Source organism: Cucumis sativus, chromosome 3 (assembly GCF_000004075.3).
Source record: "Cucumis sativus cultivar 9930 chromosome 3, Cucumber_9930_V3, whole genome shotgun sequence".
NCBI lineage: Eukaryota > Viridiplantae > Streptophyta > Magnoliopsida > Cucurbitales > Cucurbitaceae > Cucumis > Cucumis sativus.
The window spans coordinates 13,754,356-13,771,429 of NC_026657.2; the positions used below are offsets into that span (position 1 = coordinate 13,754,356).

A 17,074-nucleotide genomic window follows, 5' to 3' on the forward strand; every position below is an offset into this window, starting at 1 on the left:
TTAAAATAATCACTTGTAGAGATATACATTTAGAAAAATCAATTGTGAAAGAGTGGTAGAATTTAACTTTAAATTAGAAAAAAGATTGGTTTAGTTATTTGATAAAATTATTGTGATTTAGTTATATAAGGACCGAAGACTAATTAAGGTAATTGGTAAATTAATGACTAATTAGTTTGATATATTTAGATAAGGATCGAATAGGTTTATTATTTCAACTATTTCCATGTTGTCATAAAATAATTATTTAGAACTTGGTATGATTTAAATTGCAACCAAATTTCTCAATTTCGCCAAATGTTTCAATTTTTCTCCAATTTTCACATTTAGTCATTAATTTTGTCAGTGTCATAGAACATCATGTCCATCTCATTGAAGTAAAACAAAAAGTATTGTTAACTCGTTTTGTTAATCAGTTCTAATGCTATATAACTACAAACTCATACTAAAATTTACATAACTCAAATAACACACAACTCAATTTCTTAAAAGTTATGACAAAATCCCTCATCAAAGAAGACATTGCATAGAGCACAAAGCAACTTACCTTTTCTTTTCAAATTAATCGATTTCTTATACACTATTCTTAAAAACAATTATGAATGAAATATATTCCTTATAATTCTTACACCTTTACATCTCTTCCATCTCAAAAGCAATCTCAGAATTTTCAAGGATAAACGGATCCACACGTTGCCATTGCCAAACAGGGAATGAATTTGTACATCCTTTATATACTGTATAGAAATATGTTTTTAGTGGCAACTTTCAAGAGAGAGATGTACTCGTTGATAATTACAAACTTTGGAGTAGCCGATGGGAAGTGGAGTGTGGATCATGTATTCTTTTCCAGAACAGACAAGGCAGGGGTCAGATAGTTGTTGGCTTTGTCAGGCAAGTGAGCTACCTGCAAACACAAACATACAACAAGCTCTAATTTATAAAATGACTTTGATGAGTCCTCTTGAAGATGACAACCAAACTGGCCAGAGATGGGTACATTTTGTTTTCATTGTTGTTCAGCAGTAGTTTCATATTCAAATTTCACTTTTTTCATTTGGAGTGTAAGGTAATCTCTAATATTTTGCTTGTCTTAACAAACCAACAAAACAAACCTTTTTAATGAAGGCTTCAGTATAAGTAAACATTAAGATCATTTTGTTTTTCTTTTATACATGTGAGTGTTTAGACCAGCTTATATCTCGGCTACTTTTACAAGTAAGTCGTTTGATGCTACTACATTTGCAACCAAAGGTAACTATCCTACCATAGTTTGTACACATTTTGCCTAAGTTCTTTTTCTATTTACATAGTCCTTGCGGACCACTAGATCCACTTATAGTGGTTAGCATGGACACAATCTATATAGCCATTATTTTTACAATAACATTTTTAAGTTATGATTACGTTGGGTTATACGTACTATTCAACTTTATGGGTCAAACACATCCAACGAACTATTCCAGTAGTTAAGCAAACGATTTATTTCATCGTGACTTGATTAATGAGTTTTGATGATCTGTGAAAATAAAGACACTAGGAAAATAGATGCATCAAGAATAAAAGAAGAAATTGAAGGTTATTAAAAGTTAGACACGGAAAAGGATTGTTGGTTTCTTACCAGCTCATAGAGTTCTCTTCCTTGCTCAGCAACATATTCATAGCAAACCTGTAAATAGTACAACTTTAACTTTGCTGGTCACAAGATATCTACACAAATGCCAATGAAAGTAAAGTTTCAACTCACATCAAAGCTCTTGTTTCTTGCTGTAGAATCATGCAACGCTTTTACACAAATGTCAGCAACATCAGCACAGCTTATGGACTAAATGTTGAAATGGTAAACCAGAAAAGGTGTGAGGACTGGATCTGATAAGACACATTAAGAAGAAGACCATTATTCTTACCTGAGTTATCCTGTTTCCCTGATCGAATATGAGGGCACGTTGGCCACCAGGTTCTTCCTGCAAAGCACAAAATTTGGTTACATTTCTGCCGTAAATAACTGAGCAAGTTGGATAAATGCTCAGAGTATAATTTAGCTAAGATAAAAGACAGTATCCAAGATATGGGAAAAAGGGATATGCCAATTGTTACTGTCACACACATATCACCATGATTATAACTATACAGCCTTCAAATGTCCGTCCACTTAAATGTTCATCCACTTCAGATCTTGGGGAGGTTTTTGAGGTTTACTATCACAAAAATTAACAGTATTTTCAGGTCAATGCCAATGTGGTTTGTCAGTGCAGATTAGGTTGATACAAATACCAAACCAGGGCCAAAGTTGATTTCTTTTTTCTTTAAGACTTATTATTTTATTATAGGTCGAGTCAAATAAATTGCATTAAACGCAATGTTTAGAAACTTAAAGAAATAATAAAGGATCTGGGTGCGCCTACTGATCATTTATTTCCTCTCTTTCAAGGCTTCTTTATTACTCTCATCGTATAATTATCTTGTACCTTGAGTTTGTTATTAATAAAGAAGCTTGTCTCCTTTTCAGAAAAAAATAAAGGATTACTGTACTTCAAATAATCAATTTAACCATGCTACAAAAACTGTACCTTGAGGGGACCGGGACGAATAATTGTGTAACCAAGGCCTGATCTTCTCAATGAATCTTCCCCAGCCTGAAGGCAAGAAGTTCTATACATTTATAAAGAACACTGAATAGTGGTGGATTGGCCAAAAGGAACAAATGAGAGAAAAGGTATACCCTTTTTGCCTTGAGAACCTGCTCTCTTCTGGTAGGTTCTACACCAGATCCTGTACATGAAACCAAGATGAAGTCTGTCTCTTGCCCAGTCTGTAAAATACCCATTTGACGATTATGGAGGCTGTCCGCAAGAAAATATGTAAACATTTCTACCAGATGGGCCACATAGTAAAAGTCATGAGCATGATGTAGTTACATTTCTACCAAGACAAAATTGTTATCAAACAATACTGTTTGTTTCAAAAATCTTATACTGTTTTTGAAATTTAGATATATACTCAAAAAAATTTCAAAGAAGATGAAAAAAAGATAAGTTGTATGGAGGCAAGTTTAATTTCTAAAAACAGGAAAAGAAAAAAAAATACGACAATGTCATCAAATATGCCCTAATTATATCATTTACTAATGATCAACAAGGCATTTGCTATACTAAACTTAAATTAGACTGCAACTGATACAATATTCGTCAAAATCTCATTAAAAGCATTATAGTTCGTTGTGATCTAATGTCTGAGAATCATCAAGAATTATTGAAAAGAAAGAAAAATAAAAACTGAGCCAAATAATGCCATAAAAATGAATAACGTACAAACACATAAAATAACTCACAGGCAAGGCTTTTATGTACTCCAATATGAGCTTAAAGCTTCTCAAGTCTTGCTGCTTTACACCGGCTGCAGGTCCTTCAACAGGTCTCTGCAAAAAGGACCATAGAGTTAGTAGCCACATGAAACATGTCTACGAAAAATTAATCTAAATTTAGGTTGATTTACCAATGATTTAAAAATCACAAAATACCAGCAAGCTGGACTTGGACAACAATTATAAGAATAAATAATTAAAATAAGTATCATTTTAAGAAAACGATTAATCTTAAGGTATTACTTTTCTGCACATAACGAAAAAACTAAAGTAAAATAAACTGTATCACTAGGACAAAATAGTGGAATTTTTTAATTTTTAATGACTTTTTACTTGATCATCTGACACAGAATTGTAATTCGGCTCCAACCTGTCTCCTGGGCTCAAAACGAATGGTCAATGTATGCACAAGAAATGGATCGAGAGGAGGATCATCTGGTTTTACTGGGCGGAAGGATGAAAAAGGTATCCTGACCTGCCAATCATTGATACAAATCTTGTAAACTGTATTCTAACATAGCAACAATGTTAACTAATTTATTTAGCCTGTCTGTATCCGTATTCTACATTAATTTGGTAAAGAGATTCTTACCCTACAAAATCCAGCTTTTGTGCTAAATCTTGAGAAATATAGTTTACTTTGGGTTGTATCAGCGGAAGGACCAGCTTCAAGAATTAACACATAAGACCTTCCATTCCCACCAACTGAAAGAATGATCCCCTCATATCTAGTGAAGAGATTTAAAAAACAAAGGTATTTGAATAAAATGTCGAGTAGAATTAATGATAATAAATAAAAAAATAAATCAGGAACCTGTCAAGAGTTGATCCCAGTGGAAAAGAAAGCTTTGTTGACAACTCAACATATCCTCCCCTCGTAAAAACATATCCTGCAATGAAAGTCAAAAACATAATATACCACATTAATCCTATATTTTTTGCTAATTGGAGAAAAATTATTGTAATGGCAATAGAAGTAGTTTTCACGTCCATGAACCAGGCGGTCCACTCCTATTTATTGATTTGCTAAGCATAAATGAGTTTTACCTGAGAAGAGGGCCTCTCCAGTTTCGGTATATTCAAATTTTGCATCCATGCCTCCATCATACTTGGCAGCCACAACATCCTGGAAGTAAGTTCCTTGGCGAACTTCCCAACCCTTCAGTGACTCTTCAGATTTGAACTTTGCAAGCAGAAGCTTACTTTTGCTGCTTTTTCCAGCTCGAAGTTGGGCTAGCTTATTGTTATAGTCCTACAATTTACATCAGCTATGAGCTGTTGTAATACTTTTAAATTTTCAATTTGGTAATAGAAGAATGGGCTGATATGACATTTAAAAGAAATATAGGAGCCAATAAATAATGCTTAAAATTTCAATGAAAATGCAAACATCAGTCAATCATACAATACTTGCCATTTGCACAGAAATGTAGCAATAAAATATTTAGGCCAGAATTCATGAACCCATAGTCAGAAAGAGAACTCTTGGTTAGGATTTATGAATGTAGGAAGGCAAACCTGAAATGCTTTGGTGATATTGTAAACTCCTTGATGATCAACCCTGAAGAGATCAGCAGTAATTGTGGATCGAGCAGTTGCACAATAGATGATTTTATTGCAACCCTCCACAGCAGCCTGAAGGGAATTTGCATCACCAACATCTCCAATCACTATTTCCACAGACCTTGGAAGCACATCCACGACATCTTCATCCGCCTTCCTCACTAGAGCCTGCTTGGCATAAGGATGAATTAATGTCTCAATTAATATGAATCAAGTCGCATGAAATGATTGAGTGAATGAATAGCTCTGCCTGGATTCAATTGGAATATTTTGTGACATGAAGCCAAAGATCAGGCATTAAATTCAACATCAACAAACACCATTTCATTAAACACAAAGTCAGTTGTTTCAGGACCCTAGAGATGTTAAAATTCCATCTCAACTGATTTTTGTTTTCCAATCGAACCCATGAAATATGCAAGTGCATGAACGAACTTCAAAAAAGTACTCTAGGAAACCACTGACCAATAGTACTAGAGAAGCACTGTTACACTGAGAAAAGCAATCTCAATTCCCGAACTCACTATAATACATCAGCTCTTTACAATGTAACAACTTCCATCACAGTTCAAAAAGAGCAAGCAAAAGGAATAGAGATGAAACCAAGTAAAACCTTAACACTGTAGCCTCTCAGCATAAGCTTACGAACAACAATGCGGCCAATGCGGCTAGTGGCACCAACAACAAGCACAGTGGTATTTTGAGCCCCAGGAATAGCAAACTCACACATAGGTCCTTCCCTAATAAGCAAAGCATCAAGAGTTTCCTTATCATCCATCCTTGTTGTTCTCGAGATCTGTCCCAACCCAGAAAACTTTCTCCACACTTCATCAAACAGTTGGCGGGACTTGCGCCCCAACCCCACCGGATTCACATCATCCAAAGTAATCTTCGGCTGCGTTGGTTGCTGTTGTTGCTGCTGCTGCTGTTGAAACCCTTCACTAGAATCCACAATCTCATTGACTTTCTCTTCATCAGCAGCAACCGCAGCTTTCTTCGATTTGGTTTTCTTTTTGCCCTTATTGTCAGTGTTCGCAGCGGCCCTCGCAATCAACGATCGGGATCGGCTTCCACTGCCATTGCGAAATGAATTAGAGAAGAAAACGGTTCTGTATAAATCTGAAGAGGGTCTCAATCTTTGATTCCATTTACACTGATTAGTTGCTGTACTGCTCAAATTGGCACAAGATATCGTCGTGGCAGTTGCCTCCATAGACGCAACGCTTGGTTGAGGAATTGAGTGAGGGAAACTTCAAGATTGAATTTGGAATATGTGGGTATGTAGAAAAACGAGTTAATAAGGGAGAGAATGGATTTGCATTGATTTGTTTGACGTTTGGATTTGAAAATGAAAGCAACCCATTTGGTTTCTCGCCCATAGAAAAAAGAAGAAACCCAGAAAATAGAAAAACAAAATGAAAAGAGAAATGAGTGGTAGTTGATGGGGATGGGATGGGGGTGTAAAAGAAAGTTGAAGCTGTGAAGGGACTGTTTATGGCTCTGAATTTTCCTAACCACACAAAGAAGATGAGGGAATTTGGGGTCATTTTGACAATCTTTCTCTTGCAGGAGGAGTGCCACGTAAAGCCCTTCTCTTCCTCTACATCAAGATTCAAGATTCATGGCAAAATCTAACTTTTTTCCCAATGCTTCGTACGATGTTTGTGGAATTTGGATGACGGGGTTTATCCTCTCTTCGTTTTTTTTTTTTCCCTTTTCTTGTTCTGAGCGTAGCAGCAGTTTGGGAAAAGTAGGAAAATTTAACCAACTTTGGAAAATGTGAACTTTATATATCAGTGTAGTTAGTTTCATTCATCGTGTGATTCTCTAAATTTAGTTTAAAAAATAAGCCATTCATTCGAGCATTCTACCTTTATATTGGTGCATATAGTCCCCCTCAAGCGGCAGAATTTTACCAAATGCTTGTTTCACTTCAAGTGTCTCTTTTTCGTAGAAGCATGGATCCACCCAAGTTCTCATTGGTTTAGTAGGACTTTTTGAAAGTTATCGATCTCTTTAATGGTTAGAACTCGATGTTATGTTTATTATAAATATTACGTAATGTATAGATGTCAATTATCTAATCAAGTCATGTATTTTGTTATGGTAGACAACTTCTTTAGTACATGTATAACTAAACATGGACTTTTGGTGGCTATATAACCGCTTCATGCTTGTCACTTATCACATAGATAGAGATTTTGGTGAATTTGTAAACACACACTTCCGATGAAAAAAAATTGGAGAAAGTGGAGAAATTAAATTTTTAAAATTTTCCTAATTTTCTTATTTATTTATTTATTATTTTATTATTTTAATATTATATTTTCTTGATTTTTGTATTTCAATTGTATCTCGTTTTTACAACACGTTATCAGCACGAGCTCTGATCATCTCCTTTGATCTTCCTAACGGTATGTCAATTTTTCTCTACTCGTTACAATTAATAAAAATAAATAGTATTTTGCATAATTGATATATATTAAATTTATATTATTTGATACGAATAGTAATAATTATTTATCATGAAAGTTTGATACACTTAATATCAAAAAGCAATTACTTTATATTTCGGATATGCTTCTACAGTAGCAATATCGAGAGAAATATTTTGAAAAATATTATGTTCTTATCTTAATTTCTTTTCGGTGGTTGAATGAGATGATGAGTTCTTGATTGAAAAGTCATAAACATTAGTCAACTAAATAAACAACATTTTCCCTAAGTGAATGTTGTAAATTTTAACAGTGGTAGATGAAAATAATCAATCTTGACCAACTAGAATCATCATTTCTTGAAATGAGTGTTGTGAATTTGACAATTGTTATAACCACGGTAAAATAAGAAATAATTATTTTTTGTAGTTGGTTGTTATAATCATCTAAATCTCAAAAAAATCAAGTGAAAAGAGAAAAATGTGGAAACAGATTTTGCATATCAAATTGATAGTATATTTGACTTATATAGTATGACAGATTTGGATGCGATAAAGTTTTGAATCTCCATGAGAGATTGACATATTTGATAAAATAAGAAGTGTTTTATTTATGTATTAATATAATAATGAATGTTGTTCTTTTATCTCTAACTTTTTTTTTATATATATGTTCTAAGTTTGCTCTTATTGTAATTATTTTGTTTCATGCTTTGCATGGATAATTTTACTATGCTATATAACTTTAAAATGAGCAATGAAGTATTGTGTTTTATGTCCTAAAACTCGTAGATAGTAAATATAATTCATTCACCGCTATTAATAAAATGTTGTTATTAATACAAGTGTTATTGATTATATTATTAGTTTTGTTTTAATAATCTAAATCCACAAAACTAACATCTTAAGTTATATGATGAGTCTTGAATAGTATATAGTAACGTATATGTATCAATGCTCGAGATCAACTTTAAGGCTCTATAGTATGGAGATAAGATTGGGTACCTCATCCTAGTAACATTATGGATACAACTCATTTTGTATTTGATACAAACGCAATGATCTAATGCGTTCGTGTAGGTGACATGTGAGTGAGGGTATCCAATGCAATGAGCTTGCATAAGATCGGACCACAAAATAGTTACCACTAGATGTAACTTCGTTGACTAATTAAGTTTCTATTTCATTAGAATGACATACATAACTTAGTCTTAATCCTAAGTGTATTATGAACTCATGTGCGTGAGGGATTATCCTTTGATTTGTGTGGGTGAGAGTAGTCAGATTGCCAACTCAATATGCTTATTGAGACAATTGAGTGGGGAGCTGAAAACGTAATCACACAAGATGAAATTCACTCCTTCCCAACTTTAGGGTAAATAGATAAGTGTTCCCTTAAATGGTGTCTTCGAGACTTGAATAAAGTGTATTACGCTTTCTATGGCATGAGAGAGATTTCTGTTTATTGGTTGAACCATAAACAGGTTGTTCGTTAGAAAAGCACTAGTATTTAAGGACTAGAAGTAACCTAGGGGTAAAACGATAATTTGACACAGCCAATTTTACGAACACTTGTGAATGACTAACTTACTATTATTGGTCTATATTCGTTGACACAAAAATATATCTACGGTAAGAAGAGATCAGCTATGAGTCTTTGGTGGAGTATAGACACAATTAATTAATATTGATTAATGTGGTCAATGAGCTTAGCCAATTAATCTCTTATATCGTTGTAACTTCTGATATGTAGGTCTATTAGATCCTTCTCTTTTTTATAAAGAATAATGAAATTTATTTATATTGGTTGTAACTTGAAATATTCAAATTTACTTCGAAAATTAATATAATATATGAAGATATATTATAATATAAAGTTTATGTTTTAATTAAACTTTATTATATAAATTTAATTTTAGATATTATTCAAAAAAAATTATGAGTGAATAAAATATTAAATGAGTTTAAATATTAGTTTAATGTAAATTAGATTCATATTAAAACTATATGTTAAAATTTAATTTAATGTGTATATGTTGCATACTAAAACTATATGTTATAAGAGAAATTTATATTTGAATACGATTCTAATTTGGGTTAAATTAAATATAAGATATTTAATTTAGAAATTAATTAATGGGAAATTTTCAAAAATAGCCAATTTTACCAAATATTTACAATTTATAGCAAATTTTATCACTGATAGTCATTGATATGTTAAAGTGGTAGAAAACTATCATTGATAGGATCCAAAATTTTAGTATAGCTTGTACATATTTTAATTTATTTTGTTATTTTTGAAAATGTTCCATAATTAATTGAAAAATTAGTTAATAATTTAGTTTGATTTGATTTAATTAAATTAAAACTATAGGTTATCCGAGAGATATTCATTTAAATATGATTTAAATGAAATATTAATTAAATATGATTTTATTAATTATTAACTTAATTATTTATTTATTTTAATATTAATGTTAAGTTTTTAAATTAAAAGGGAACGTTGGTGGTTTTCCCACGTTCCCATTTTCTATCAGCTTCCCTATTCCTCTAGGGAGATATATGAGTACGTTAGAAAGCAAAAACATTATGGGAATTCTAGGGGGCTCAGTGTTTTCTCTCAACTTTTTTCCATTTCGATTTTAGTTTCACGAACCAATATCTCAACTCAGATAATAAAGAGGTCTTCAAGTGGTGGTGTCCCAATAGTTTGACATTTGACAAATCTAGAGTCGTCAATGTCGTAAGTTCCTCTTTATTTCTTCTCTCTAATTTATTAGAAGCATGCTTAGCCCTTAGTCAGAGAAATTATTTCTTTTGCCAATGTACTAGTATTTTCAAATCCCAATAAAATTGAATAATGGTTCTGTTTATTTGTTTCATTGCGTAGGGCTCTCATCCCTTCACGAAGTTATATGACTGGCAAATAGTCAACTACGTACACAATACTGACAACTAAAAAATATTTTTCCAAACTGACAATGTTGAAAGCAAAAGTTAATACAATATCAAGTTTTTCAAACTTGATTGAAGTGTTTGAAAAAGCAAATATTATTTTGCCTAGAGAAACAGAATTCACAATTGATAGTGCATTGTTCTCTAGTCAATCAAAGAGAAATCTTGAGTTTTAAAGATATACATTACAATGGTTATCATATTGAGACCGATAAAAAGAATGGAATAGAATATGATCTTTATATTATATCTACTGTCTCAAATGAAAAATATATGTTAGAAAGGTTGGCTGCTTTATCTTTTGGATTATATTATACCTCATATACGAGTAATTGAAACATATGCAACAATGAACCTAAAATTCATGAATCCAAATATATTTGCAATTTGACATAATCAATTGGGTCATCTAGAAACCATAATGGTGAGAAGAATTATTCAAAATTCACATGGACATCCATTGAAGAACTAGAAGATTTCTTCAATCTAATGGATTATCATGGGATGCTTGCTTCCAAGGCAATTAATGATTAGACCATCACCAACTAAAGTGAAAGTTGAATCACCTACATTTTTTGAACGAATTCATGGTACTATTTTTGGATCGATTAACCCACCAAGTGGACCTTTAAGTATTTTATGGTCTTAATAGATGTAACTAGCATATGGTAACATGTGTGCTTATTATCAAGTCGAAATATTGTATTTGCAAAATTACTTACTCAAATAATTAAGTTAAGAGCACAATTAGAATATGGCCATAAGCCAATATTTCTCATTTGAGAATTTTTCGAATGTGCAGTATATATTCCAATTGCTTGTACTAAGATGAGTCCTCAAAGGAAATTAGGAATATACGTTGGATTTGATTCCCCATCAATTATTAAGTATCTTAAACCCCTAATGGATGATGTGTTTACTATACTATCGATTTGCTGATTGTCATTTTAATGAGATAAATTTTCCAACAATAGGGGGAGGAATTAAGAAGTTGGAAAAAGAAATTACATGAAATGTATCATTATTGTTTCATTTAGATCCTCAATGTGAACTTTAAGTTTAGAAAACAATTCAATTGCAAAATATAATAAATCAGTTACCAGATGCATTTGTAGATGTAAATAAAGTAACTAAATATCACATATAGCAGTTGCAAATCTCCCATCAAAGATTGATATCCCTATACAACATGTTGTCATTAATAAATCTTGAACATGCAAGAAGCGTTGTAGACCAGTAGGTTCCAAAGATAAAATCCTTGAAAAAGGAATCGAGTCAATAACTCGATTAAGAATGTGGATATTTAAAAAGAAATCCAAAATTTAACTTCTGACAGAAATGTCGAAGAAGATAAAACAACATGGATAATAATAAGATCTCGATAAACTATGTCATGATAAGAAAAAGATGAAACCGAACTAATATAATTGTTGACAACATTTTTGCATACATGTTGCTCTTGATATTATATTCGAAAATGAAGATCCTAAACCAAAATCTGTTAATGTCAATATAGAAAATATTGGTTTTCATGAAAAGAAGCAATTGAGGTAGAATTAAATTTATTTTCAAAACATCAGAATGCGTCGGGTTCCTTGTTATCAAAACTTACGTGGAAGTTTTTGGACCAGTAGTCCAAATACAAAAAAATGTCAAACTTGTGGGGTATAAATGATTTTGTGAGAAAAAGAAATGAAAATAATGAGATCACAAAATATAAAGCAAGATTAGTTGCACAAAATTTTTCACAAAGACATGGTATTGATTAGGAGTCATATTATCCGGTGGTGGATACAATCACATTAGGATTTTTAATCGACCTGACATTGTGTATGAAAATCTGGACATGGATCTTATAGATGTAGTCACAAAATATTTATATGAATATTTTGATTATGATATTTATATGAAAGTCCTAAAATGATTTAAGATGCCTGAAACATATAAATCAAGTTCTCGGAAATTATGTTCAATAATGTTACAGAGATCATTATACGAATTGAAACAATCAAGATGAATGTGGTACAATCGCCTAGGATGACAGTTTGGATGTGGGGATTATCAAATCTAATCTCCTAGTCATCTCACATCGGATGGCAGCACGCAACTTATTATCTTATTTCTCTCCTTTCCAAACTCACACAATTGGATGAGTATTTTGTAATAATGATATTTTCAAAAAAGTTTCATCAATGATATTGAACTTTTTTTTTTCTTTTATAACCACTCACACAAACCACTTGCACATGAAACATCTTCATATGGTTTTAGTTATAGTTATGATTATTTTACCATTTTTATTCCTCTTTGAGAGAAAAAAAAACTATATATTTTGACACAATTACTATTATTGTTATCGTTATGGTTTGGCCCTAACAGGTAATGAATGATAATAGTTAATTTGTCAAAATTCATAGTTTTAGATAAGTGCGATCAAAAGTAATCCAATTACATTTTGTGATTGTGGTCTATTATCATTGATTTATCAATATAATTTCATTAAGGTTACACCGATTTTCATTACAAATCGGGAAATGTGACTTCATTACACCGATTTTTTTTTTTAATTTTGATTTTGTTCTTTATTATTTATTAATTTATGTGGATATTCATTTGATGCACAAATATTTCAAGTTAAAATTTTCTTTATTTTACGATATTTCATTTATTTTCTTGGATATTCCTAGACAAAAATCAAAATTTATCTATGGTTATATTAACAAACATTTATCTATTGAGATATTGAGTATAACAATAAATATATTGATAATATAGTGAAAAAGGTAAATATAAATCACATATACTATCATTTACTTTGGGTATACTTACAAATATATTGAAAAATATACATCACATGTATTGTTTAGTATATAAGATAATATATCGTACAAATTGTCTTCTTTATACACTTACCATACATACTTTGATTTATTTCTAGAAATTTCAAATATATAATGCAATTGTTTTGGAAAAGCTTTCCTTGTTTGTATAAGTTATGAAAAGAAAACTGTCTAGAAAAATTTCATAATTGGAAGAAACTTGTTTGCATGCTTCTTTTGATATTATTATTTAACAAAATAAATGGCAATGAATGTTGAAAAAGTAGAGTAGGTTGGGTATTGATGTGAAAATAAGAAAGTTTAGAGTAATTGTGCAATTAGATATATGTCACTTATTTAGAATGAATTAGAAAAAGTTGAATTGACTTAAGAAACACTTATACACACATACATATCAGAAAGAAGAGTATAAAAAGAGCCAAAGGGTCCAAACATTCAAATCATATTAATTATCACTATATTTTCTCAATTCCACAACCTTATACCTAACCTATACACTAAAAAGAAAGAAGAAAAAAAAAGCTTATTTTCTCATCTTTTCTCTAACTTCTTTTTTCTCCAGCTCTCTTGTTATTTTTTAAAATTTTCAGTCACTCTTGGACAAACTGGATGTTACTTTGGAAAGTGTTTAATGTTCTCTCGGTGAAAGGTTAAAATCTTAAATGTATAACCCAAAATTAATGTTATAATTTTTTTTAGTGATTTTGGGTTGTTTAATATATATTTAGCAAGTTTTGTTATTTTTTTTTTGCAACTTCCAAACTTCATATGTTTAATCTCAAATCAATTATCATATACTTGTTTTATGTGATTTGGGATACTTCTACACAAAGTTTTATGGAGTTTGTAGCTATTGTTTTTGTATCTTGCATATATTCTGATGCATGCATTTCGCAAACATCTAGCAATATCCAAATTTGAAATAGTCAACTTCAAATCAATTCTATACTTGTCTTTGGTGATTTAGAGTGATTTTCCAACATATTTGATAAAGTTTTTTAGGGCCCGTTTGCTAACGTTTTTGTTCCTTGTTTCCTGTTTCTGTTTTCATTTTTTAAGAAATGGAGGTGTTTGGTAACCTTCTCTGTTTCTCGTTCTCAAAAAAAGTTTCTCATTTTATAAGGAATTATTGAGAAAAAAAAAAGTAGTTTCTTCCGTTCCGATTTCTCAATTATTTCTATTGGTTTCTTTTTCTTTTTTCTCAATTATTTCTATTGGTTTTCTTTTCCTTTTTTTCAAAATCTTTTTATTGATTTCCTTTTTCTTTTTCTCAATTCTTATTATTGGTTTCCTTTTCCTTTTTTTTCAATTCTTTTTTCTATTTCATTTTCCTTTTCCATTTTCATCTCGTGATTTTCTTTTTCTTCCTCTTATTTCCATCTTCTTTCCCAAATAACCATTCTCCACATGGTTTTTTTTCTTCCTTTTATCTCCATCGTCTTTTCCAAATAATCATCATCTTCCTCTTCCTCTCATCGTCTTCATCATCTTCACTGTCTTCTTCTTCATCTCTCATCGTCTTCCTCTACACAACACCTTCCTCTCATCGCTGAATATGAGTTTTTATCTTCCTCTTTGCGTGAATTGTGTTTTCGCTATGAATTTTCGCCGAATTGTGGGTTTTTGCTAGATTTTTGTTTTAGCCATGAATTTTTGTCTTCCTCTTTGCCGTGGATTTCAGTCCTTCTCTTCGTCATGGGTTTTTATCTTCCTCTCACCTAGCTCTATCCTTCAGATCCCAATCTTCATCTCGTTCTCCATAAGATTACAAGAAAATTTTCCAATCTAGGTTCGATAATTTTACTTTTTTATGCTTAATGGAAGACATATTTTTTTGTTTGATATTTAATTGAATAAAATGTGATAAAATAAAAATTAAATCAAAAAAAAATCAAGAAACAAAAACAGTTATCAAACACATTTCTGTTTATTGATCTAAAAAAAGAAGGAACATGAAACCAGAAACATGGAACAGAAAACCAGAAACATTGAACAATAAATAAGAAACAGGGAACAGAAACGTTACCAAACGGGTCCTTAGCTGCTGTTTTTATTTCTCCAGAACATACATGTTTATGTGATATATATTGCAACTTCCAAACTTTGAATGTTGAATCTCAATTCAATTATATACTTGTTTTTAAGTGATTTAAGGCGATTCTACCCTTGTTTTAGAAAGTTTTAGTTACTGTCTTTGTGTCTCGCATATATCTCACACACATCTCAAAAATATCTCGCAATGTCTAAATTTGAAATACTCAACTCAAAAGCAATTCTAAACTTGTTATTATGTGATTTATGGTTTTTAAAACATGTTTGATAGAGTTTTGTTGCTAATATTTGTATCTTTAAAATATCTCACAATTTTTAAATTTGAAATACCGAACTCCAAATCAATTATATACTTGTTTAAGATGATTTAAGGTGATTTTATAACATGTTAGAATATTGTTTTTAGCTATATTGTTTAATCGTACAAACATATCGCACACATCTTGCAAATATCTTACAGCTTCAAAAAACTTGATATACCCAACTTCAAATCAATTCCATACTTGTTTTAGGTAATTTAGAGTGATTTTACACATGTTTTTTTTTTTTATCTTGCAAGTGTCTCACATCTATCTTGCAACTCTCACAATTAAATTTTCAACCCCAAATCAATTTTATATGTATTTTAGGTGATTTAAAAGTATTTTAGAGTGTTTTTAACACATCTTAGTAAGTTCAAAGTATATATAATTGATTTGAAGTTAGAAATTTATAGTTTGGACATTGCAAGATATCATGTGCGAGATGTTTGCGAGATAAAAAATCGTAACTAAAAACTTCTTAAAACATATGTAGAAGCACCCTAAATCAATTAAACAAGTATACAAACGATTTGAGATTGGACATTTGAAATTTGGAAGTTGTGAGATGTTTGCACGAAATATCTACGAGATGTTTGCAACATAAAAAAGATAACCAAAACTTGCTAAATATGTATTAAACAATCCCAAGTCACTTAAGATTATGTTTGGATGTGATACATGTGGTAGTGGTTTTAGAAGAAGAGATTTATATACAATTGATTATGTAAAAGGTGATCTTTTGTTCCAAACTTTTGAAAGTGATTTTTAAATACTTAAAAGTGATCGTGAATTATTATATGTTTAATTTCAAAAGTGATTTTAAAATTACCAAATTATATTTTATATTTGAAATGATTTAACCATTTAATTATAATAATATATATTTCTTAGCGGTCTTTTAAAAAATAGAACAAACTGACAAAATATTTACACAACAATTTTGAAAATGAAAAAAGTCCACAGACTCACAATAAATTTTTTTAAAAATGTCTCCGATTAATTGACATCCAATACGCGTAATATATTTGTAAAACCATCGTTTAATATTTGAAAATTGATAGTTTAAGATTTGATCATTTAGACTTGGAAACAATCAAATCTAAATATTTTTGTTAATATTTTATTTACCCGACTGTTTAGATTGATCGTTTAAATTTGGGTTGTCAAATCAAACGATTTTTTCAAGACTTTTTGGAAACGATCGTTTATATATGATACACAAACCGTTTAGATTTGATCGTTTAAATTTGGTCAGCAAAATTTAAACGATTATTTTTAAGATTCTTTAGCACAATATTGTTTAAATTTGACTATTTTTTTACACGATTGTTTAGATTTGACATAGGATCGTTTAAATTTTGGCAGCCAAATCTAAACGATTTTTTAAAAAGATTTGGCTATTTTTGTACACGATAGTTTAGATTTGATAGCATTAACTACTTGTCATATTTGTCATATTCGCAATATGCAAAAAAAAAGAGGTGTGAACTATTTTTTTCTAACTATTTTTGTCATATGATACAATTTACTTATTGATAATTCAAAATTGATGTATTTTTTATAA

General features: G+C 30.6%; 1 protein-coding gene across 1 annotated transcript; it reads right to left on the bottom strand.

Annotated features, from left to right (window-relative positions):
* Positions 1-507: 507 nt before the first annotated feature.
* LOC101205259 (protein HIGH CHLOROPHYLL FLUORESCENCE PHENOTYPE 173, chloroplastic) lies at positions 508-6,608 on the bottom strand. The gene is made up of 13 exons (XM_004140766.3): positions 5,541-6,608; positions 4,883-5,095; positions 4,412-4,616; positions 4,179-4,254; positions 3,957-4,092; positions 3,735-3,839; positions 3,332-3,418; positions 2,723-2,812; positions 2,571-2,636; positions 1,908-1,964; positions 1,748-1,825; positions 1,622-1,669; positions 508-907 (listed from the first exon to the last, which is right to left on the bottom strand). Exons 1-13 carry the CDS (start codon positions 6,138-6,140, stop codon positions 836-838), a joined length of 1,833 nt encoding a protein of 610 aa, XP_004140814.1. The 5' UTR covers positions 6,141-6,608; the 3' UTR covers positions 508-835.
* Positions 6,609-17,074: the final 10,466 nt, after the last annotated feature.